At 38.7% G+C, this 25,314-nt stretch overlaps 1 protein-coding gene across 4 annotated transcripts in view; it reads left to right on the top strand.

Moving 5' to 3' along the window:
- The window catches only part of gramd4a (GRAM domain containing 4a), a 158,102-nt gene that overhangs the window by 80,283 nt on the left and 52,505 nt on the right, over window positions 1-25,314 (top strand). For all 4 annotated transcript variants that reach the window (XM_087999543.1, XM_043713699.2, XM_043713701.2 and 1 more), the window contains 8 exons: window positions 9,066-9,195; window positions 11,115-11,140; window positions 12,205-12,296; window positions 15,910-16,001; window positions 19,364-19,412; window positions 20,043-20,114; window positions 23,875-23,918; window positions 24,014-24,123. In XM_087999543.1, the coding sequence (XP_087855669.1) occupies window positions 9,066-9,195; window positions 11,115-11,140; window positions 12,205-12,296; window positions 15,910-16,001; window positions 19,364-19,412; window positions 20,043-20,114; window positions 23,875-23,918; window positions 24,014-24,123 (615 nt within the window). The remainder of the gene's footprint in view (window positions 1-9,065; window positions 9,196-11,114; window positions 11,141-12,204; window positions 12,297-15,909; window positions 16,002-19,363; window positions 19,413-20,042; window positions 20,115-23,874; window positions 23,919-24,013; window positions 24,124-25,314) is intronic.

Raw genomic sequence — 25,314 nt, 5'->3', positions numbered from 1 at the left:
CATGATGTAAATGACAAACTGCGTTGGTCGTTATATGTACCTCTGAACCAGGAGGTGTGGTTTCAGGACCCTGCAGCTCCAGAACTATGTGATAACATTTCTAAACAGTCGATCTGAAAATATCTCCACAGACATTCACATTGGAAACTGGCTTTTACACCGTCAACATGGATTTCAAAATTTCTCCTCTTCACCTATCCATGTTGAAATGGTGGCCATAATCTTGTGCTTCTGGAGATAGTGAGGTTAGAGGTGGGAAGCCCAATTAATTAGGTAGGATGGTGACATACCTGAACCCCACCTCCATCAAAATTAAGTTTGGGTGGGAATTTCCATGGTTAATTTACCAATGCCTCTGCCAATTGAGGCCCTTAAATGGTCCTTAATTGGCCACTTAAGGGTCTCCACTTGCTACCACTGCTGTTAACTCGCCTGCAATGAGCCAGTTTCCATGCAGTTTGTCTGTTGCTGTGTGTTTGTGTAAGACTCATCATAGTTTTGTTACGAATATAGACACAAGAACTGAATTTCAGAAGTTAAACAGGAGTTACTAATGGTCATCAAGGCAGAGGCAATAGATAAAGTAGAACTTAGAACAATCACCATCAATAGGGAAATGGTACTAAGCAACCTATTAGGATTAAGGACAGACTAGTCTCCTGGGCCTAATGGCCTCCATCCTAGGGTATTAAAGGAAGTGGCAGTGGAGATAGTAAATCCATTGGTTACAATATTCCAAAATCCCCTGGATGTGGGAGAGGTTCCAATGGATTGGAAAATGTCTAATATAACGTGCTTGTTCAAAAAGGGAGGGAGGCAAAATGTGGGAAATTACAGACCACTTAGTTTAACATCTGTTGTTGGAAAAGTATTCGAATTAATTATCAAGGAAGCAATATCAGGACATTTAGAAAGTCAAAACACTATCTATCGGTGTCAACATGGTTTGATGAAGAGCAAATCTTGTTTGACTAAGAGTTCTTTGAAGATTTAGCAAACAAGGTGGATAATGGGGATGCTGCAGATGTAATTTATCTGGACTTCCGGGAGGTGTTTGATAAGGTGTTGCACAAAAGGTTAATTCATAAGGTTGGATCATATGGGATTAGGGGTAATTTATTAGCCTTGATAGATGACTGGCTGATGGATAGGGACAGAGTGTCAGCATAAATATGTTTTCTTCTAGATGGCAAGATGTAACTAGTGGGGTGCCACAGGATTCGGTCCTTGGATCCCGGCTCTTTACAATCTACATTAGTGACTTAGATACAGGGATACAAGGCTCTATAACCAAATTTGCAGATGATACAAAATAGGTGGGACGATAAATTGCAATGATATATGGATATAAATAGGTTCAGAGAGTGGCCAAAATGTGATAGATGGAGTTTAACGTGGATAAGTGCGAGGTCATGTGTTTGGTTCAAATAAAATGGGAAGATGGCCTATTATCTTAATGGGGAGAGACTTTGGGGTGCTCCAGTGTAGAGGGATTTAGGTGTATCCATTGATGGATCATAGAAAACCAGCATGCAGGTACAGCAGATAATAAAGAAAGTAAATGGAATGTTCGCTTTTGGAATAAGGAATAGAATATAAAGGAAGGAGGTATTGGTGAGACTGCACCTAGAGTGTTGTGCTCAGTTTTGTTCCCCTTATTTGAGAAAAGATGTAGTGACATTGGAGGCAGTTCAGAGAAGGTTCACTAGATTGATCTCAGAAATGAGGGGTTTGTCGTATGAAGAGAGATTGAACAGTTTAGGCCTTTGCGCTCTGGAATTTAGAATGAGGCGAGATCAAATTGAGGTATTCTAGATGATAAAAGGTATGGATAAAATAGACATGAAGTGGATACTTCCTCTTCCTCATTCTAGCATGACAGGTCATAGGCTTAGGATAAGGAGTTGCAAATTTAAAACAGAGTTGAGGAGAAACGACTTCTTGCAAAGGTTTGTGAAATTGTGGAATTTGCTACCCCAAAGTGTGGTGGATGCTGAGACAATGAGTAAATTTAAAGAGGAGATGGACAGATTTTTAATTGGTAATGGATTAAAGGGATTTGAACAGAAGGCAGGAAAATGGGGGTGAGGAGCATATCAGCCATGATCAAATGGTGGAGCATACTCAATGGGCCGAAGGGCCTAATTCTGCTCCTATATCTTATGAACTTATAAGGCAGATTTTGACTGAAAATGAGGTTGAGGAATCCAAGTTAAATTGATGTCAGTGGAAATCGGGCGAAGACATTACACAACTGGAGTCACAGCTTTAAAAAAGATCGAAGATTGTGCTGCTGGAGGTCAGTCATCTCAGTTGCAGGAGCTCCTCAGGGTAGTGTTTTAGTCAAAGCAATTGTCAGCTGCTTCATCAATGAATTCTCCTTCATTATAAAATTTCCAAAGTGGGAATGTTCCCTGGTCAAGTGCAGTGTTCAGTTCCATTCGTAAAATGAAACAGTGCATGCCTACATGCAAAAAGACCAGGACAACAATCAGATGTGGCCTGTTACACAGCAAGTAATATTCACATCACTTAAGCGTATTAAAATGACAAACCCCAGCAAGAGAGAACTTAACAGTCTCCTCTTGACGTTTCATTGGCATTACCATCACTGAATTACTCCCTAGAAACTTCTAGGGATTAACCACTGATCAGAAACTAAACTGGACCAATTGCATAAATACTGTGGCTATGAGAGCAGCACAGAAGCTGGGAATTCTTGTTGGGCAGGCTTTGAAGAATGAGGCACAAGTCAAGGGTACAGTCGGGCAATTTCCATTTGCCTGGATGGATGTAGCTCTAATAACACTTGAGAAGCTCAACACTTTCCAGAACAAAGCATCTTGATTGATTAAGCAGCTCAAAAATCACCTTAAACGTTCACTCTATTCAGTGTCAGGACATACAGGCAACCATGTGCATCATCTACAAAATGCACTGCACAAACACACAATGGGTCCTTAGACTGCACTTTTTAAATGAGTGCCATCTGCCACCTAGGAAAAATGGATAGCAAGCCCATGGGTAAACCACAGGTGGCAATTTTCCATCCAGGTCGCATATTTCTTCGTCAGGATGATATATGATTGTCCACCACAGTCACTCGATCAATTCTTTTCTAAACAGTACTGCTGGTCTGTCTCTACCACAAGGACTGCAACAGTTCAAAACAATGACCTATTAGCACCTGAGTTCTCAAATGCAGTTAAGGATGGGAAATAATAAATAGTCACATCGTATGACCAAGAAGGTATTGAAAAAGTCAGTTATCTTGACAAGCTGGCTGCAGATCATGGAAATTCTTGAACTCGATGCACTGGATGGATTAGTGAGAGTCTCATCAGCTGGTGAGCAAGCGAGAGATCTGCGCTGTGTCTTTTAAAGGGAGGTCCGTCAAATCTAATGCGAATAAATTATTGGCGTAATTACCATTGGGCCTTCATCTGAAACTTTGCACCCTAAGGCCCAGGTTCCACGCAGTGAGAGTTGCCAGACTGAGGCCAGCAACTCTTCCAATCAATCATCAAGTAACACAATGCTTCTTGTGGAATCAAAACGAAACATCATTGAGTAGGTTATTGGTGACTAAATGTAGCTTGGTACCGCTTTTAATGATACCTTTCATCAATTTGTTAATGGTTGAGAGTTGACTAATGGAGTGATAATTCGTCAAGACGGCTTTGTCCTGCATTAATAGGCATGGAGCAACTTGGTAGGAATATCTCTAGTTTTGGAGAGCAAGTCTTCAGTCCTTCAATTGGAATGCTATTGATGCCTACAACCTTTGCCATTTTCATTGTTTCTAGCTATTTGTTGATAACCTGTGGAGTGAATCACGGGGTTCAAGGCTAGCATCTATAATAGGGGTCTCAGGAGGCAGAGATGGTTCATCTGCTCAGCATTTCAGGCTGAGGATGACTGTCTTTTGTGCTGATTCACTGGGTACCACTATCACTGAGAATTGAAATGTTTGTGGAGCCTATTCATTAGTTGTTTAATTGTCCACCACAGTCCATGACTGGATACAAAAGGCCGACAACAATTTAATCTGATTTTTTTTTTGGTTATAAGATTAGATTAGATTAGATTACTTAGTGTTGAAACAGGCCCTTCGGCCCAACAAGTCCACACCGACCCTCCGAAGAGCAACCCACCCAGACCCATTCCCCTACATTTACCCGTTTACCTAACACTACGGGCAATTTAGCATGGCCAGTTCACCTAACCTGCACATCTTTGGACTGTGGGAGGAAACCGGAGCACCCGGGGGAAACCCACACAGACACTGGGAAGAATGTGCAAACTCCACACAGTCTGTTGCCTGAGGCAGGAATTGAACCCAGGTCTCTGGCGCTGTGAGGCAGCAGTGCTAACCGCTGTGCCACCGTACCGCCCACAGCACCTCACAGCCCACATTGTCCACCACAGCCCTCAGAGATTGTTGACCACTCTTGCGCATGCTTGTAGTCCAGTGTTATAACTTCAACTTGGTCCTCCCACAAACCCACTTTGTTAGATAGGTTCTTGACTTGGGCAACTGAGTCCATAGTAGTGCTTGCAAACCATCTTTGGCGAGGGGACTTCACATTGACAATACCTTCCATTATGTTGTTGGCACTATCACTGTGCTAAATGGGACAGACTTCAAACAATCTAGCAACTCGAGACTGGGCATCCAAGAGGTGCTGTGGGAAATCAACAGCACAATAATACTCCAGCACAATCTGCAACTTTGTGGTCTTACATACCCTCCACACAATCATTGTCATCAGGTAAAGGGATCAACCCTGGTTCAATGGAGAGTACAGGAGGGCATGTCAGGAACAGCATCAGGCATATCTATAAATTTGGTGTTAACCTGTCTAAGTTACAAACAGGGCTACTTCCATGTCAAACAATATAAGCAGCCAGTATAAAAAGAGCTAAATGATCGTATAATCAATGAATCAGATCTAAGCTCTGCATATCCAGTCAGAAATGGTGGTGCACAATTAAACAGTTTACTTGAGCAGGAGACTCCACAAATAGCCCTATCCTCAATGATGAAAGAGCCCAAGACAGCAGTGCAAAAGTTAAGTCTGAAGCAGTCCCAGCAATCTTCAGCTAGAACTGCCAAGTGGATGATACCTATCAGCCTCCTCCAGTGGTCCCCAGCATTTCAGATACCAGTATTTAGCAAATTCAATTCACTCCATATGACACCAAGAAGAGGTTGGAGGCACTGGATACTGCAAAGGCTAAGAGCCCTGACAACATTCCAGCAATCATACTGAAACTTGTGCTTCAGAACCTGTCATTTCCCTTGCCAAATTCTTCCAGTACGGTTACAACACTGGCATCTACCCAACAATGTGAAAAATTGCCCAAGTATGTCCTGCACATAAAAAGCAGGCTAAATCCAAACCAGACAATTACCGCCCCATCCGTCTATTCTTGATCATTAGTGTCATCAACAATGCTGTCAAGCAGGACCTGCTCAGCAACAACCTGCTTAGTGATGCCCAGTTTGGGTTCCACCAGGGCCACTCACCTCCTGACCTCATTACATCCTTGGTTCAAACATAGACAAAAGAGTTGAATTCCAGAGGGGATATGGGAGTCACAGCTCTTGACACCAAGGCCACATTTGACCAAGTGTGGAATCAAAGAGCCCTAACGAATCTGGAATCGATGGGTATTGGGGGCAAACTTTCTGTTGGTTGGAGTCATACCTTGCAAAAAGGAAGATTTGATTTGATTTATTGTTATGTGTACTGAAGTACAGTGAAAAGCTTTGTTTGCGAGCAGTACAGGCAGATGACAATAAGCAAGGATATGCAGATCATAGAGTGAGAAAAAACTTGGATAGTGTAAGACATACAGGTTACACTGCACAGGAGTGTGCTAGGCCAGATCAGCATTATTTGAAATTAGAGTTCATTCATTAGTCTAATAACAGCAGGGAAGAAGCTGTTCTTGAACCTTCTGATGCATATGTTCAAATCTCTATTTTTTGCCTGACAGAAGAAGTTGTAGAAAAGTATTACTGGAGTGGGATGGGTCGTCAGTGATGTTGGTAGCCCTTCTGCAGCAATGAGACATGTAAATGGAGTCCATGGATGGGAGGTTGGCTTCTGTGATGGTCTGGGCTATGCACACAACCTTCTGTAGTTTGTTATAGTCCTGGGCAGAGCAGTTGCCTGACCAGGCTATTATGCTCCCAAACAGTATGTTTTCAGTGATGCATCTGTGGAAGTTGGTGTAGGTCCTTATGGATATGCCAAATTTCCTTAGCTGCCTGAGGAAGAAGAGGCATTGCTGTGCCTTTTCCCCGTTGCATCTATGTGGGAAGTCCAGGACTATTCACTCCGAGGAACTTGACACTTGGTCGTGGTTTTTGGAGTTCAGTTATCTCGGCTCTAGGACTTCTCTGCAGGTGTTCCTCAGGGTAATGTCCGAAGTCCACCATCTTCAACTACCTCATCAGTGACCTTCCCTCAATGATAAGGTCAGAAGAGGGGACATTAGCCCTGATAGCATAATATTCAGCCACACTTGCTACTCATCAGCTACTGAAGTAGTCCATATTCAAATGCAACAAGATCTGCACAACATTCATGTTTGAGTTGTTAACTGGCAAGTAGCATTCACAACATACAAATGCCAGGCAATGACCATCCCAGTAACATGTGATCTAACCACTACCCTTGACATTCAATGGTACCATCATCAGTGAATCCCCACTATCAACACCCTGGGGATTACCATTGACCGGAAACTCAACTGGACTCGTCACATAAACAGTGGCGACAAGAGCATATCAGGTTATCAATACAGTGGCGAGTAACTCACCTCTGACCTATCCAAAGCCTGTCCACCATCTACAAGGTAGAAGTCAGGACTGTGATGGAATTCTATCCATTTACCTGGTTGGGTGAGCCCAGCATGAGCTTAGGTCCTACATTCTACTCATTTTCTATCTTTGATCCCAGTAATGCATCTACACTGTCCAAATGTTGTTACCTCCAGACATGATTGTCTAATTTCCAAATCATCTATAAATCCCAAATTGAACTTCTCAAATATGGTCACCAGCTTTTCATTCTATACCGAGTCCCTCAGATGCAGCCACCTATAATGTATTTTGCACCAGGTTTTTGCCTCATAATATATTACATTTAAACTTTTTGTTTTCTTTAAATCTCTACCTCTTGCCACTAGTTTCTCCCTCAAATATGCTCTTAACCTTTTGTGTTGTTTTTCCCACCTGGCCTCCAGCACCACTTATGCTGAAATTTGCAGAAGTGCTTCCCCATCTGTCTGTCATTTGTAAAACCACTCAACTTTTGCTTTGAAAAGTTTTTCTTAAAATCTAATAATTTGACTTAGTTTTCAATGCTGCCTCTTAGTCTATCTGTTTCCATTTGTGAAGCAATGTAAAATATTGTGTCAATGTTAAATGTTGACTGGATATTTGAAGGTATTTGTGTGCTTCTGTGTTTAATACAAACATTTTTTGTGAAGATAGTATTGGTTAGAATACTTCATGATCCTTGGCAAATGCATCAGGGGAACTGATGTCTTGCACAAATCAAACCCATTTCTGCTATCTGACATCCAGCAAATTAAAGTTGTACATAGCAGAAAAGATTCAGATCCAGTTGAAGATTTACTTAAGTTAATGGCATATTTTTAGGTAGTTTATAAAACTTTATAATCATGATGCAGTTTACCTGACAAAGAAGGATATTTTGAAGGACAAAATTATAGTAGGTGGATTGATATGATTATTTACCTGCTGTTTTCAAACATTCCAACTAGTAATGTCAAAAAGCGCGAATAGATGCAACTTGTTGATGAGTCTCTTTACCATGATTTTTCAAACACCTCCAGGAAGTCTATTGAACTTTGCACGGTTCAAGACTAAATGTAAATATATTTGTTGAAAGATGGAAAATTCATCCTCGTCATTAATCTCTGGGTTACCTTAAGCTCAAATATTAAAGAGGATGCTTATTATTTAGTGCCTTATATGCAAAACATGTAATTTTAAAATGCCTGGAATTGGCAATGGGTCTGTGAACATGGTGAAAGGGAGCACTGTTGTCAGTCTTTAGCTCTGCCAACTTCATAAAGTTTGTGGAGTTGCTAAGTGTGCATCCCTGTGAGGAAAGAATCCAGTCTGTCAGACAAGTAGAATGTTAACATGAATATTTGCTCAGTATTTTAATTTGGAGACCTTAAGTATGAAGATGGGCTTCAGTGCATGTCTGACATCTGAGCAACATGGTTTTGGGAGAACTGGGTGAGAGAATTGGTTTGAAAGCTGAAGGTTGCATTCTGATGAATGTATGGGTGATCAAGTTGAAACCAGTTCTGAAATGATGTTGCATTAGGCTTGTTCTGAGAAAATCTCTGAGCTAACAAGTTGTGTTGAAGATATGATTGCTATTACTTCCTTTGTAAGAAATAACATGATATACCACCAAACAATTGTGAAACACTTGCTGTAATTCTTAGGCCAAGAGGTCTGTTCATTAAATTCAGAACAAATGGACTTTGTCCTAAAATTAAAGCTAGGCTATTGATGAATGAAATGAGCAAGCAAATTTTCTCTAAAAGGGCAGTAGAAATCTGGAAACCTCTGCCCCAAAATACTGTGGATTTAATAGAAATTTTCAAGAAAGAAATGGGTATAGTTTTGTTGGATAAGAATGTCCGGGAATATAAGCTACAGCAGGTAAAAGGAGTTGAGAAACAAATCAGCCTTGACCTTATTGATTGGACAGAACATTGCTTAGAGACTCAGTTGTTAACTCTTGGAAATACATTGATATTTTGTATTTTGAACTGAATGCTCTTCAAAAGTGGTGGCATATCGTGAATAGGTCAAATTGCTTACCTGTACTATATTATTCTATGATTCTGTGAATTGACACTTCATCAATTCCTTTTTTAAATAGCATAAAAATTCATTAAACTATTACAATTTTTATTTTGAATCTCCCAATTTAGTTAATTGGGACTAAATTAAATGGAATAAGAGTTTTGTACTTGCTGATTATTTAAACTTCAAAATTTTCTAGAGAAACGTAAGACATTCTACTCCAAGATTCAAAAATGGTTCTTCGAGAAGTTTTCAGAGTATATCGAAGATTTTCAATTCCAAAAACAAGAAAATCCTGTAGAAACTGAAGAACCACTTAGTGCTAAACGGTAGGAGAACAAACTTTGATAAATCAAAATGTATTCAAAGACAAATTGTATCCAGTGTTACAGTATAGTCATCTTCAGTTATCTCTACTACAGTATTTTAGCTTGATTCCCTGGTCAATTTTTATTTGTCTATGGTGCTGAATATTTTGGTAGAGCTGAAGATGTTCTGAGAGATATAAATCCTTTGTTCCATCAGTATTGTTTTTTGTCAACTGTTTTCAGTTTGGATTCCTTTTAGATATTGATAGATGTTTGCATATCCTTGTTACATTGAGTTAAGATGGGTAAAGTGATTTCTTGGCTTATCTTCTTAGACTGTATGTAGCTCAGTACTAAAACCAAGTCCACCAACATCCTTAAGTAACAAATAAAGGGCTGGTTTATTGCATTTTAATATTTATTTAAAGCAAAGGTGCAAAGTCGATTTATGAAAAAGTCCAACTGTGCAAATATACATGGTTAACTTTCTTGAAAACTAAAGACTCCACCAAATTCTGCAGTGTAATCATAAGAGGTACTTTGACCAGTAACTAATTTGGGAAAAAAGGATTATTCATCGACTGCCCAAATGTTGCTCTGTAATTGAAGTCACTAGAACACAGTGGACAAACAGGAGGCTGGAAGGACACAGCAAGCCAGGCATCATCAGAAGGTGAAGAAGTCAAACTTTTGAGTATAACCCTTCTTGAACCTGAAACATTGACTTCTGCACCTCATGTTGCTGCCTGGCTTGCTGTGTTCTTCCAGCCGCCTGTTTGTCTACTTTGGATTACAGCAACTGCAGCTTTTCTTTTTGCCTTGAACTGGCACCTACAAGCTATTGCCGCTGGGGTTTCTTCCTGGATCCAGAATGTCTGGCTGAATTCTTTTGATTTGGTGACAGTGGTCATAGATTCTAGCTCTTCCTTTAAGAACTCTTGGATTGTTGCAATGAAGATACTTCCTCCAGGAACCCTCTACTTGTGGTGATGACATATTCCAGTGGGTTTACAACCCTCAAAGTTTGAGTGTGGTTTCAGGAAAAAAAATGTTAATGATAGAGGGAGAGCAAAGGTTATTGCTGCAGACATTTATATCTCCGATTGACTGTTCAAAATCATTAGCTTAATTGCACTAAAACTAGGTCATGTGATCTCTCCCTGACAGTATTGTAGACTCTGACTCCAGTGGAGCAGCTTGCATTCTTTGCAAATGCAACAATTGTTCCTGCTGCAGTCAGTCCACTTTGCTTTCTGAAGTGTTCTTTACAAAAAATGTAAGTTATGAATATATGTCCAATCAATGATGGTCTAGATTAATGTTTCAGATAACACAACACATCTTTATAATATTGTATGTAACTTACAAAATACCAGTTTTTAGAAACCAAAATGAAAACCTTGCTCTCATTTAGTATATCGTTTTATTTTAGTTGCTGCTTCTTACAATGTATTGTAATTTCCATCAGTAAGAGGAGCTGTTGGCGAGAGGTGTTTTCTCCATGTATGAGATACTCTCAAAATGGATCCGTGAAACAGCGGCTGCACAAATTAAGTATCTAAGGGCTATTTTAATAATTAATGTCTGTCATCCTCTAAAGTCTTTATTGAAAGAAATTAAACTGTAGCAAAAGGTTCAGATAATTGCTAACTTTGAAAAAGCAAGTAGTGGAGTTAACAAGTTCTTTTTAGTCAATATCCTTCCCTTTGTCCTGGAGGCATTTTGAATATAAAACCAAGTATGCTACTTGTGAATGAGGCAACTACTTTGACATTTGATGTGTTTTGAACACTTTACAGGAGCTGAAAATGTGAGTGACATTAAAGTTTTAACGTCTGGGTTAGTATCTGAAGACATATTTACAGTTAGTGTGCATCTTCATGTTTAAGACGACTAATTATGACTTGAAATTAGTGTCTCCTCAATTTATATTTCTTTAGGTTAACTGAAAATATGAGAAGATTAAGTAAGTGAATTTCATTTACATACACATTATGTTGTCAGGAGACAATGAATTTCTACTTTTGCTATGTGTGAAAAGGGCATGGGATTATTGGAATCATGATTGGAAACTACATTTTTCACCTTTATACTTTTTTTTGAAGAGTGTTATAATGCATATTTAGAAATGCATTTTATTCAAAGCTAATTGTGTTTTGATACTGATATTAACACATCAGATAAAATGCTTACCCACAGATTAGAATATGAATATCTGTGGTTGTTTTTGGAGTTCTTGAATGTAATTGAGTATGTATCTTAAAGTGCTTATCCTAAAATATTCCACCACTTTGGTCTATGCTTGATACCATTCTCTGCCCAAGTCTGAATTGATCAGGGTTGGGTAAAAAGAGAGTGCTTTTGTAGTTTGACTGCGTTTTAGAAACCTGTGATCTGATGTTAAAAATCACACAACACCAGGTTATAGTCCAACAGGTTTAATTGGAAGCACTCTAGCTTTCGGAGCGACGCTCCTTCATCAGGTGATTGACAATCACCTGATGAAGGAGCGTCGCTCCGAAAGCTAGAGTGCTTCCAATTAAACCTGTTGGATTATAACCTGGTATTGTGTGATTTTTAACTTTTGTACACTCCAGTCCAACACCGGCATCTCCAAATCATGTGATCTGATGAGGTGTCTTATGTTTCACATTTTGAACAAAACAGTTACAAAATGTAATTCCAGAAATATTCTATAGTGATGAAGGTTAGCTCTCAAACTGGGAAAAATAAGAACACAAGAACACACATTTGTTGTGGATTCAATCATCAGGTTACTGTGGTGCAATTCCAAGCTAGTAAGAGCTCTCGAATACTTTAACAACATTAAATGTTTAACAATGCAGCTTATGGGTCTGTAACTTTATTGGATTCTTTAAAAATTAATATTTTTGGGCTTGACCTTAACTACTCAGGATCCAGATCAAAATATTTTACAATTAATAATTTTTGTCTGTGATTTGAGGGATGGAGAATGTATATGGTTTATAAAATTGGCTACAGAATCACTATTTTTACATTTACTTTCAGAACGTGGTGCCAAGCCAGTTACCAGTTTCTTAAAGAACCTGTCAGCCTTATCAAATTGGCACTCTGTATACACTTCAGTAATTGCCTTTATTGTAAGTAGTCATTGGTAACATGTTAAGTATGATATTGTACATTCATACTTGGGCTGAATTGCCTGGCGATCCTAAACCTCTGAAATCCCTGAAGAAATCTGTCTACACCATTTTTTGGTGATTTTTCAGAGAAGCAGTGGGAGATTGGAGATTTATGGAAATTTCATATGACTGTTGGTGTCTGTCGCAATTATCTAATGCTACTGGCATTTCATAATTATTGGACATTGAAGCGATTTCCTTTTGTTGAATATCCTCAATCACTGACAGCTGAGGAACCTGGCAATAAAAGTAGGCCATTTCACAATGAGCCTATTGGGAGTGACAAGGTGGCTCAGTGATTACCTCTGCTACCACTTAGGGCCAGAAATTAGATTCTAGCCTCGGACGGCTGTCTGTGTGGAGTTTGTGCATTTTCCCTGTGTCTGTGTGGGTTTCCTCCCACTGTTCAAAGATGTGTAGGTTAGGTGGATTGGTTATGCTTACTTGCGCATGGTCTTCAGGAGTGTGCAGGCTAAGTGATCAACCATAGGGGATGCAGAGTTACAGGGATAAGGTGGATCTGGGTGGGATGCTCTTTGAAGGGTTGTATGGACTCGATGGGATAAATAGTCAGCTTCCACACTGTAGGGGTTTTAAGTTCTAATGTTCTTATTCAGCATTCAATGAGATCATAGCTGATCAGGTAGATCTCCATCTACCTGACAGCGCTCTATCCCTTGATAACCTAGGATAGCAAAAGTCTGAGATTTAAACTTATTAATTAAGTTACTATCCACTTTGCGAATTTCACACTTCTACCATTATTAAGAAGTGTTACTTAACTTACCCTCTGAATGGCCTGTTAAATAAGTAGTATTTTCCTAGATTAACCTGGCAGCGTAAAGAATCTTTCGAATTTCTCTATAAATTTAATTCAAAATCCAAAAAACCTCAACCAGATTCCCTGAACTTTCTGTATTCCAAATATACTAGCCTTGTTTATGTAAATTTTCTTTTATTTTAACCTTTGGAGTCTTTGTAACAATCTGGTGAGACTGTTCTGCATTTCTTCCAAAGCCTGCTGTATGATTATCTGCCGAGAACTGTGTACACTTCTCTAGATATGATCGAATTAGGGTGCTATATAGTTAAGTAGAAAAGAATCTCACTCTTTCTAACCAGTGGAATATATCCAGAGACTAACTATTAGCTTTTCTATTTGCTTTTGAACCTATATAATCACTACATTTTAGTGATCTGTGTACATGGGCCATTAGATCGCTTTAGAGCTACACTGTACCTAGTTTTTCACGATTGAAAAAAATGTTTGCATTTGTTATATGGTTCAAAATGGATGATCTCATATTAAAATTCATCTGCTAGAGTTTCACCTATTCCTGTAAGCCAACAGTATCTCATAATCTTATGTTGCCTTCCACAATACATAGTATGCCACCTGTGTCTCTGTCATTGGCAAGTTTGCATTTAAGACTTGCTTATGTTACCTAAGTCATCAATAAGAATAGCAAATCATTGAAGCCCCAGCCCAGATCCTTGTTGGAAATCAATTATCACTGTCCTCTATTCAAATATATATTCATTATCTTACTGATCAGGCCTGTAATTATCCATTACTTCAGTGAACTTTACTGATGTTTAGCTAAAATTGATGTGAAGCTTATTGAATGCCTTCTGAATATCTTTAAAGACTAGATCTACAGTTTTCCTCTGTTAACTTTTTTTCTGAAAAATTCAATTATGCTATGTTTATTGAACATTAACCCTTACAAATCCATCTTGGATCTAGAATAATTCATGTTCTTTTGAATCTCAATCACTTTCTCATGTCTGACATGAACCCAGTATGTTTGTAATGGGTTTCTCCCCTGCTTTTTTAAAATAGTGGAGGTACACTTGTAATTTTCCATTGTAAAGGGACAAGTCCTTTGAAAGAAAGAGCTTATGGTTAAAGTATCTATAATTTTCTAACCTATCTCCTTTATCATGGTGTTGGAAACTATCATTCTTCAGTGCCTTTTTTGTTTCTAACACTATATTTTAGTTTATTTTAATTTCAGGAAATGCTGGCTAAGCTATACAGTACTCTGTTACTGGCCATTTTGAGGCGGTAGATAGAGCAAAATAGGTTATTTAGTGGCTACTGCTTCAAATCCACAGTAGAAGACAGTACCTGAGTCACCCTTCCCACCGCGCCCCCCCACCCCCAAAAGAATGCTAGCATCCTTTTAGAAACAGTAATGCCCAGTCTTTGTTGATGAGAAGTGGCAGTAGCTAAGTCCATCACCCACTTGTACTATATTTTATACCAAATAATTGTTGTCATTATCTTAATAGTGTAAAGAGCTGCACGGATGTATCCCTAATATAAATACTGAGTAAGAGGCAGCACAGTGACACAGTGGTTAGCACTGCTGCCTCCCAGTACCAGGGAGCCAGTTTTGATTCCACTCTTGGACAATTGTCTACATGGGTTTCTTCTGGGTGCTCCAGTTTTCTCCCACAGTCCAAAGATGTGCAGGTTAGGTATATTGCCATGCTAAATTGCCCACAGTGTCCAGGGATGTGCAGGCTAAATGGGCTAGCTATGAGAAATGCAGGGTGATAGGGTAGGGGGGTGAGTCTGAGTGCGATGCGCTTTGGTGTGGACTCGATGGCCTGCTTCCACGCTGTAGGAATTCTATGACTCTGAGGCCTTTTTGTATGCTGCTGCTGGAGGTTCATGTCACTTTGCTACCTGTTGATTTTTTTTTGTTAAACAGGTTTGAAGTTCTCCCAGAAATTTAATGGTTTCCCTCTTAAGAATTCCTTTATTATGCTATGCAGAAGATGTAGATATGTAAGGGACAAAATTGTAGACTTTCAAGTATACACTCATTAGGGTTACAGACCAAACAAGTCTATTTGAGATTTTTCTGTTTATCAGTGCTTCATATCCATACATAATACATTTAAGCATTTTGGGACATTAGCTAACTCCTGTCTAAGAACCTGAAGCACCTATCCCCATGAGAATAATATATCCTATATGTCTGGAATTCCTTTGCCACTGAATTACTTTCTTGAATTCCTGCTTGTCTTCTGAGCCCTGATAGCAAAAAGACTTACTGCCAGCTTATGGGAGGCGCAACCTCTTCCCAGACTTCAACTATTGGGTGGCCTCACACGTTGTCCATTATGGGTAAATCACCTCAGAAAGTTAGATTGATAAGAGTAGCTCACTGGCCGTTTGTAGGTGAGGATTCCAAGTGGTCACAATGGTTAATGAAGAATGAGAAGCAAGAATCCTTCAATAGATAGCACTATTACAGTATAGACAGGCATTGATATTGCTAGAGATCTGGCTTATTTTAAATTTTAAATTTATAAAAATGCCAAATGAATGTTGCAACTTTTTTTAAAGGGAACCCTCAGTACTGATATTTGTTGAGATTTGCATTTATTAAATTGTAACTCATGAATGTGGCATTTTAGTTAGTGCTTTTTAAGTAAATATTTGTGGGCTGTGTTGCAAATATTAACTCAATTCATGAGTGCTGAGTGTTTTGCTAATGTGGGAAGGGAGAGGGCAGCTTTGTATTCTGCATGATTGTAACACTCTTTTGTCTTTCAGATCTACATGAATGCTGTATGGCATGGCTGGGCCATTCCAATGTTCTTATTTCTAGCCATTTTGAGGTTGTCTCTAAATTATCTCATAGCAAGGTATTAACACCTATGATTCCCACTGCTGTCTAAAATTTGCAAGATCTAATGACACTTTAATACTTTTTTGTAATGGGCAAGTTTACATTAAGCCTTGGATACGTCAGTGCTGTGGCATAGAGTTAGCAACTAGTATGTTTTAATGAAATGGTTTCTAAGTCTCCTACTATTGAAGATAGTATAGTGTACACCTACAATATGCGTTATACTTGTGTTGCATCTACAAGTTGAAAGTTTCTGAACAAAGTTTCTGTTTGAAATTATTTCTAAAATTATCTCTCGCTGCTTTGTTAGAACTTCATTTTAGTTACAGACTGGTACATTATATGGCTTTCTTGGTTAAAATGAAAGTTAGTGGGAATGTCCAAATAATTAGTGGTTAAGATAATTTGGCGCAGTTTTAAATCGAGAAAATGGGTAAACAAAGAGTTTAAGATTGAATCTTTACTCCAATTTGCCCAGTTATGACTTTAATGTAGGCAGAGTAGAAGATGAGTGACCAACACTTTCCCAGAAGGGAAATTGACACTTGCCAAGTGTTATATTGATGCAACACACCTCATTTTTATTAACCCTTTGAAGTTGAACTCTGCATATTTGGGTGTTGCTGGTCTTGGTAATCCCTAGGGTGAACTGAGGCTGAAGACAGCTTGGTCAAGAGGTAAGCACCTTTACACTTACCTGCTGGATCCGTTATGCCTTTGTGAGCAACCCTATGTGGTTGTGCCGTCAGATCCAGGAACTCCCATCACCTGGAGCAGACATTGTCTGGCCCTATGGTCTCCTCTTGTTTGCTCCCTATCTGACTGGAAGTTAATGTTAAGTAATTCAAACCATATGATGAAGCAGGAACCTAGGTACAGATATTCTCTATTAACAAAAATTTATTTGGCTTATATGAGGTCTCTCAGTTACACCCATTGCTCAGTTCCACTTGTCTCCTCTTTGTGTGTGTGACACACGCATATATATTCACAGATATTTTTTAATCACTTGTTCTGATTTTTTAAAAATCAACTTGTTCACGTGTTATGATCGGTGGAACTTGAACCTGGATGTTCTGTCCTAGAGGTAGGGACATTACCACTTTGCCACAAGATTCCTTGCATACACATTTTTTTTTCTAATCAGTCTGTTCAGACATGTCTATGGAGCAGGTGGGACTTGAACCCAGACCATCTGGCCCAGAATTAAGAACACCACCACTGCACTACAAGACCTCCTCGTATGCACACACAGATTTTTAATTTTATTTTAAATGTACCTGTTCACAGATTTTATGACATATGCTGGTGGGACTTGAATCCCGGCCTCCTGACGCAGAAGTAGGGGCACTGCCATTGCTCCACAAGAGCCTAATCCTATACAACAGAGAGATTTTCTAAGCAACCTGTTCCGAGATGCTATTACACATCTTTGGAGCTGGTGGGACTTGAGTTGCAGCCTTCTGGCTCATAGGAAGGAATACTACCACTGCATCACAAGAGCCCCCACCCAGAATTAATTATTTAACACTGATCACCTTTTTATCCTTTAACTACTTGTCAAACTAGCAAAGGTGACATATAAAAGTCTGTAAACGTTTATACAAAGGAAGAAATCAGTAAAAGTAAACTTCACGGACTGATTGGATGAATTATCATGGAGAATAAGGAAATGGCAGAAGTAATAACAATCTACTGTGGATCTGTCTTCATGATAGAAAACACCAAACCATTCCAGAAATAGTGGGGAACCAAGAATCACGTGGAAGTGAATAAATTTGAGAAATTATTGTTTATTAAATAATATTTACCAAAAGATACTGTAAAATAATAAAACATAAAATGCAAACAAATCCCATGGACTAGATCATTTGTATTCTAGGATTTTAAATAAGTGGTTGCAACGATAGTGCGCAAATTAGTTTTGATTTTTTTGGAAATGTGTAGATTTTAAAACAACACTCCCTCTTGGAAGGCAGCAAACTTAACTCCACGACTCAAGTCAGAAAAGAGATGGTGGAGAGTTTGGGATTTAATATAGCACTTAGAAAATCATAATATGATTCGACAGAGTTAACATAAATTTATTGATGAGAAATTGTGTTTGACAATTGTTGGAATTTTTTGAGATTTAACTATCTGGGAGGTTAAAAGGGGACCAGTGGATGCACTGTTTATAGACTTTCAAAATGCATTCAATGAGGTGGAATATGAGTTTATTTAAAAGTAAATCCTGGGATTATGATTATTAGCTTGGATTGGTGATTGGTTAGCAAGAAAACAGAAGGAATAAATGTGTAATTTTCAGCTAGCAAGCTGTAACTATTGCAATTCCTCAAGGATCCATACTTGGGCTTTACCTATTTGCAGTCAATATCAACAAATCTCTCCAGAGCCAACTTGCAGAGTGAACAGGATATCTGACACTCCAGCTTTATTTGTCAGCCAGGGCTCCCTGACTGGACCAGACTGACAGCCCTAATCAGAGAGGTCCTATCCAAGAGGTCGACATGGCTGACCTCATTGCAATCACTACACTGAGGTTATGAATAAATGCAAATATTCCTTTTTATTATGGTTTGCAGTTGAAATTTCACCTCTGATTTACACTTGAAACTGCCTGTTGAAAGTTGAGCTGTTTTAGTTAGTTCTGTACTGGACTATTGTTTGAATATACAAGGAAAGAGAGAATGTTTTGGTGTATGAGAAATTGGCTTATCTGCCAAATATACTTGCTATTACTTGATTGGAATGCAAATAATTAGTACCTGATGCGAAGCTTGTGAAAGTTCGAGTGACTTCTTTAGGAAAGATTAGGATGATAAATAAATTAGTGATTACATTATTCATTAGACAGGTCGAAAAAGTGTGTATTTGACCAACATCTCGTAATGCTGATCTAACAAAAAGCCCGATTTAGATCAATTCTTCATAAAGTAGAAAGTACTTTCACTACCAGAGCCCCATAAGGTGACCCGAGTTTATTACCTTTGTAGATGTAAGAATTTTAAATTTGTAAATAGTTTGCAGTGTAGACTATAAATTCAGCAAATCCACAGTAACACTCGTTACATTTTTTAAAAATGACAAAATAGTAGCAAATATATGTAACTTTGAATAAATATTTGATATTTGCCAAAGGTTGATCATTCGACAAATAAGTTTCTTTTGAAGTTTGATTGGTGCAAAAAGTAAGTATGTGTGTCAGAGAGAAACAAAGCTGGCAGTTGTTGTGACTGTGAACTTTGTGTTTCTCTGGACGTACAGGAGCAGTTAATGAAAATTGTTAACTGCTTCTAATTTGGCAAATCACAACTTGTATGATTTGTAGATTTTGTTTTATGTATCTTCAGTAACTATTTTTTCTGGGTCTTGCAGGGGTTGGAGGATTCAATGGAGCATTGTGCCTGAAGTATCAGATCCTGTGGTAATATTAACATTTCTTACATTTATAAGTTTAGTTATAGCAGTTGCGGAATTTTTCTTTCAGTAAGTCAGTAAATGTCTGATTTGGATTTGATTATTGCTGTTATCAACCTGTAACTTTCAAATTTTTGACATCCTTGAACTTTTCATTTCTGGGAATGTAATGTTGGCTTTTGGTAGAGTTGGCATAAAGTTGGCCTGTTACATTGTTCTCTTTGGTATCTATCTACACCCTCACAAACCTGCACATACATGTGTGTCTTTCTGTATGAATCATGCAAAATTGCTTCCTTCATCTGGAGATATTTTTCGAACAAAACTGAATCTGAAACTATTCTATCTCGGATGTCACTTTTGTAATAGGTACAGCTTTTAACCTCCATCATCTTGGTCTTCGTTAATTCCCAAAATTTTTACTAATTTGTGATTGGTTATTATCAATTCTACAATTCATGTTCTGTCTACAAAGAGTGAGGAAAATGAATATTTGTACCTTTGCAGCAAACGCAAAAGATTATATTTCAATTAAAAACTAATTGTCATATTATCCTGTAATAGAGTGGATTGTTCAGTGTTTTGCTTGTATTCATTTGAGATGTTATATACCAAATACAAAATTTGTTCCTTACAGGAGCCTTCAAAAGAAGATCTTACTGTATCTGAAAAGTTCCAGCTTGTGCTTGATGTAGCACAAAAAGCACAGGTAGTTTGCTAACACAGTTTGGAGGGATTTGCATATATTATCTATCAAAGGTCCAGATTGCTTATTCTGTTTCGTTGCCATGGTTGTAAATAATCTTTTTGTTTTACATTTATGAGTTTCTTTCATACATTTTAATCAATTACTTTTCTTGTTTTAAATCTTTTAGAAGTCTCACTTTGGCTCGGTAAATTGTACTCTTGCCCCTATCAGAAAGTTGTTACTTCGTGCCCTACTACTATTTAATCAGGCTGTTTTTCAGTTGCATGTTGGTGGCAAATTTCTTGTTATGTGTTAAGCTGAGGCTTTATCAACGTGGTGTTCAAAGAAGACCAAGGAGTTCTCCAGTCTTTGTTAGTATTTCTTTCCTCACTCAACTTCACCAAAAAATCTCAATCTGTCATTCACCTCATTGTTTGTGGAATTCTACTATAGTCAGTTTGGTGATTTTTTTAAGCTAAATATTGTACAACAAAACTGCAGGTAAAACTAAAACACTGACTTTGAAATACTTTTAAACATTCAGGAAAGGTGCAAGCTTGTCCTTTTTCAAAATCAACAGGATTACACAGCAAAGTAATTCCTATTTGTAGTTAAATATGATAACTTTGAGTATACAACTCAAGAACTGCCCAACTAGCTTGTGTTGCTGATTTACTCAAGGGTATTGTGATTGCAGAATTTGGAATCTTCTAGATGACAGTATGATCCAGCAGTAAGTATTTGTAGCACAATTAACTTTGGTTCATTGAGCTAGAGGCTGAACTGCAGATTGTGCAATATGACAGGGAAGGAGGAAAGTTACTTGGGCACTTTCCAGCAAGAGGTTTCGGCTGACATCCCTAAGGGGTAGGGTCTTTTGACTTGGTCACTAGTCAGGGAAGGAAAGTTCTAACTGAGAAAAGAAGATAAGGGGGCTCGGAGGACAAGGGGACCAAGTGGACACAAGTCCAGGAATTTCAGCCTTTCAAATTGTTCAGTAGGTTGGAGTTTTTTCAGCGTGTTTTGATGACTAAGGGCTGCAAGATGGATTTTATAACGTCCTGTGATAGGGAATATAGGAAGCTATCCATGTGGGCAGTGACAGTAGAAAGCAGTACAATGAGGGAGATTGGTATTCCTGTCTGCAACAAAGAATGTGGGTCGAGATGGCTGTGTTACCCACGTGGTCCCAGAGTTCTGAACATTTGTTCAGGGCTTGTCTTCAAAAGGTTAAAGGTTATCAGGCAAAGTCAACATGGTTTTGTGAAAAGAAAATTATGTTTAACCATTTATTGAAAATTTTGAGGAACTAACAAGTGCTTTGGGGAAAGAGGAACTGGTGAACACACAAGACTTGGATTTCCAGAAGGCACTTAATAAGGTGCCACATCAAAGGTTATTGATTTATTTTCATTGAACACAAGATTGTGTGTCGGCAGTAACATGCTGCCATGGATGGAAGATTGGTTAGCTAACAGGTAACAGTGTAGGCATAAATGGGTCATTTTCTGGTTGGCAAAATGTAATGAATGATATGTCACCGCATCCAGTGCTGGGGCCTTGAATTTTTTATTGTTTATAGAAATGACTTAAATGAAGGAATCAAAAGTATAGTTGCTAAATTTGCTCATAACACAAAGAAAGGTTGGAAAATAAGTTGTAAAGAGGACATAAAGAGGCTACAAAGAGATATTATGTTTAGGTACGCAATGATGTAAATGAGCATAATGTGGGAAAATGGGAATTCGTCCATTTTGGCAGGTAAAATAAAGCATATCATATAATTGGTGAGAAAATGCGCAGCTCTGATCTGGTTGTCCTGATGCATAATTGTAAAAGTTTAGTCTTGGGTACAGCAAATGATTAGGAAAACTAATAAAATGTGATTGTTTATCACAAGTGGAATTGAATGCAAAAGAATGAAGGTTATGCTTTATTTGTATAGGGCGTTGGTGAGCTCACATCTGGAGGACTAGGTATAGTGTTGGATGGATAGATGTAAATGAGTTAGAAACAGTTAGGAGAAGATTCACCAGGTTAATCCATCGAATGAGTGGGTTATCTTATGACAAAAAACTGACATTCTAACTCATTTACTGGAGGTTAAGAGAATAAGAGGGATCTTGATTATAATATGAGAGCTGGTTGAATTGAAAGGGATATTTTTCTTTTGTGGGTGAATCTAGAATTAGCAGTCAGTATTTAAAAATAAGGAGTTATCCATTGGAGGCGCAGATAAGGAGAATATTTTTTTCATGGACACTCTTGAGTCTTTAGAACTAAGTCAATTCTTGACGAGCAAGACAGGTGAAAAGTTATTGGGGGTAGGTTGGAATATAGAGTGATCAGATCAGCCATGACCTTATTAATGTTGGAGCAGCCTTAAGGAAGTGAGTGGTCTACTTTTGTTGTTCATATGTCAATTTCATTTGCCCCTTCAGAGTTTCAGTACATCTTGCCATTTCTTTTTCTCTCATTTACACTTCTGGAATCCTTTTGAAAGCACCTATGCTACTTATCTCGACTGCTGTTTGCAGTAGGGAGTTCTACATCTTAATCACTGGAATGAAGATTTGTTTTATTTAATTATTGTATTTAGGTGTATCTCTCTTTTATGTTCATACCTGTTGTTAGATTCTCCTACAAATCTTCTCCGCATCAAATTTAACATGGCTTCACCTTTTTTTAAAATTAGATCAATTGCGTTAAAGTGATTTATAAAATTTGCTGAATTTGTAAATCAAGGAATAGATTGTTAACCTAACATTATTCGAATATTGTGTAAAAGTTGAATTGAAAAATTATTCCACATCTTTTAAATAACTGCAGTACCTTTCAAGCAAAAAGCATATGTTGAATGCAAATATCCCCCAGTTTTCAAAATAGTAGATTTTGAATTGACTTTTCAGAGCAGACAGAGCCAGAAGTGAAACCATTTCTTGCAGTACATTATGGTGGTACAATTCAATCCATTAGTGCTGAAAATTTGACAGGGAAAAATGCAAAGCAATTGTACAGTTATAGCTGCTCAGTCAGTGCCTAAAACTGTTCAACATTTGCAGTTGTGAAGATCCTTTTTTGAGGGAGTTGTCACCAGGGATAGAATTTACCATTAAATTTCATCACATTGTTGCCAAGGACAAATGCATTGAAATGCCGGACAAAGGCATTGAAATGTTACAAATAAATAATTTCAAAGCATGTTTTCAAGAGGGTTCAATTGCAGAACCAAATAAATACTTCACCATTGTGGCATGATCCACGAAAGCCTTGTTTGCTGACTCCCAAATCTTATGATATTCAAACGAAATGTGAAAAGTTTTCTTGTTTTCCAGTTGAAAGATGAGTTGTGTTGAATGCTAATGCTTTGATTTGCATGAGAACTTTAAAAAAAAATTGTTGTATTATGTGGGTACATTCAAGTTAATACTTAACACGTAAGTTATTCTGGACTTTAATTGGATAAACTAATTCATGAATGGGTGGAAAAATAAATGCCATTTTGCAAAGTTAAATGTAAAGTATTAAATTATATTTTACTTTGTCTTGCAGTTATTTTAGAAATCTTGCTATAATGTTGTATTTTGGAGTTGATTTGTAATAATCTTGAATATGTTTTGAGTCCTTTTCTGTTAGCTGTGCAAAAATGAGTTTGAACTTTCCAGGCCATTGCGTGCATTTAGTGTCACAAAGATATATCATTAACTCCATACATAATAGTTTGATTGTTTTTCAGTAACCTATTTTAGGTGGATAAAACTTTTTAAAATTTAAATTGCAGAATCTTTTTGGCAAGATGGCAGACGTATTGGAAAAAATTAAGAAGTAAGCTTTTCACTTGCTATATCTAATTTGGATATCAGAAAAGACAACTGTTGAAAATCCTCGCTAAAATTTTGATATGTTTTAAAATTTTACAGCTTATTTATGTGGGTGCATCCAGAAATAACACAGAAGTTGTATATGGGCTTGTGGATCCTCTTTATTGCTTCTTGCTTCTTTCCATACAGAATTCTGGGCCTCTTCATAGGTAAGTAATAGTATACAATTATCTTCTTCAAAGTTTTTTAAAAATGAATTTCAACTGTAAACATTAACTAGTATTTTGAATGTAATTAATATCTGCAGTGACCTCTGGCTGCAAAGTTAAATAGTCCTTTCCTCATACAGAACATAGAACATAGAAAAGTGCAGCTCAGAACAGGCCCTTTGACCCACGATGTTGTGCCGAGATTTAATCTTAATGTAAAATATAATAAATTAACCTACGCACCCCTCAACCCCCTGCTATCCATGTGCATGTCCAGCAGTTGCTTAACTGTCCCTAATGATTCTGCTTTCACCACCACAGCTGGCAACAAATTCCATGCATTCACAACTCTGTGCGTAAAGAACCTACTTCTGACGTCTCCTTTATACCTTCCTCCTAATATCTTCAAACTATGACTCCTCGTACCAGTCAATCCTGCCCTGGGAAAAAGTCTCTGGCTATTGACTCTATCTATTCCACTCATTATCTTGTATACCTCGATCAGGTTCCTTCTCGTCCTCCTCCTCGTCCCCCTCCTCGTCCTCCTCCTCCTCGTCCTCCTCCTCCTCGTCCTCCTCCTCCTCGTCCTCCTCCTCCTCGTCCTCCTCCTCCTCGTCCTCCTCCTCCACGTCCTCCTCCTCCTCGTCCTCGTCCTCCTCCTCCTCCTCCTCCTCCTCCTCCTCCTCCTCCTCCTCCTCCTCCTCCTCCTCCTCCTCCTCCTCCTCCTCCTCCTCCTCCTCCTCCTCCTCCTCCTCCTCCTCCTCCTCCTCCTCGTCGTCGTCGTCGTCCTCCTCCTCCTCCTCCTCGTCCTCCTCCTCGTCCTCCTCCTCGTCCTCCTCCTCGTCCTCCTCCTCGTCCTCGTCGTCCTCGTCCTCGTCCTCGTCCTCCTCCTCGTCCTCCTCCTCCTCCTCGTCCTCCTCCTCGTCCTCCTCGTCCTCCTCGTCCTCCTCGTCCTCCTCGTCCTCCTCGTCCTCCTCGTCCTCCTCGTCCTCCTCGTCCTCCTCGTCCTCCTCGTCCTCCTCGTCCTCGTCCTCGTCCTCGTCCTGGTCCTCGTCCTCCTCCTCCTCGTCCTCCTCCTCGTCCTCCTCCTCGTCCTCCTCGTCCTCCTCGTCCTCCTCCTCCTCCTCGTCCTCCTCGTCCTCCTCGTCCTCCTCCACCTCGTCGTCCTCGTCCTCGTCCTCCTCCTCCTCC

The sequence above is a fragment of the Chiloscyllium plagiosum genome, unplaced genomic scaffold (assembly GCF_037043375.1).
Source record: "Chiloscyllium plagiosum isolate Xiang-an unplaced genomic scaffold, Cpla_swu_hap1 HiC_scaffold_23, whole genome shotgun sequence".
NCBI classification, from domain to species: domain Eukaryota; kingdom Metazoa; phylum Chordata; class Chondrichthyes; order Orectolobiformes; family Hemiscylliidae; genus Chiloscyllium; species Chiloscyllium plagiosum.
Note: the sequence above shows the minus strand (reverse complement) of the source record. Positions and strands in the feature narration are given on the sequence as shown.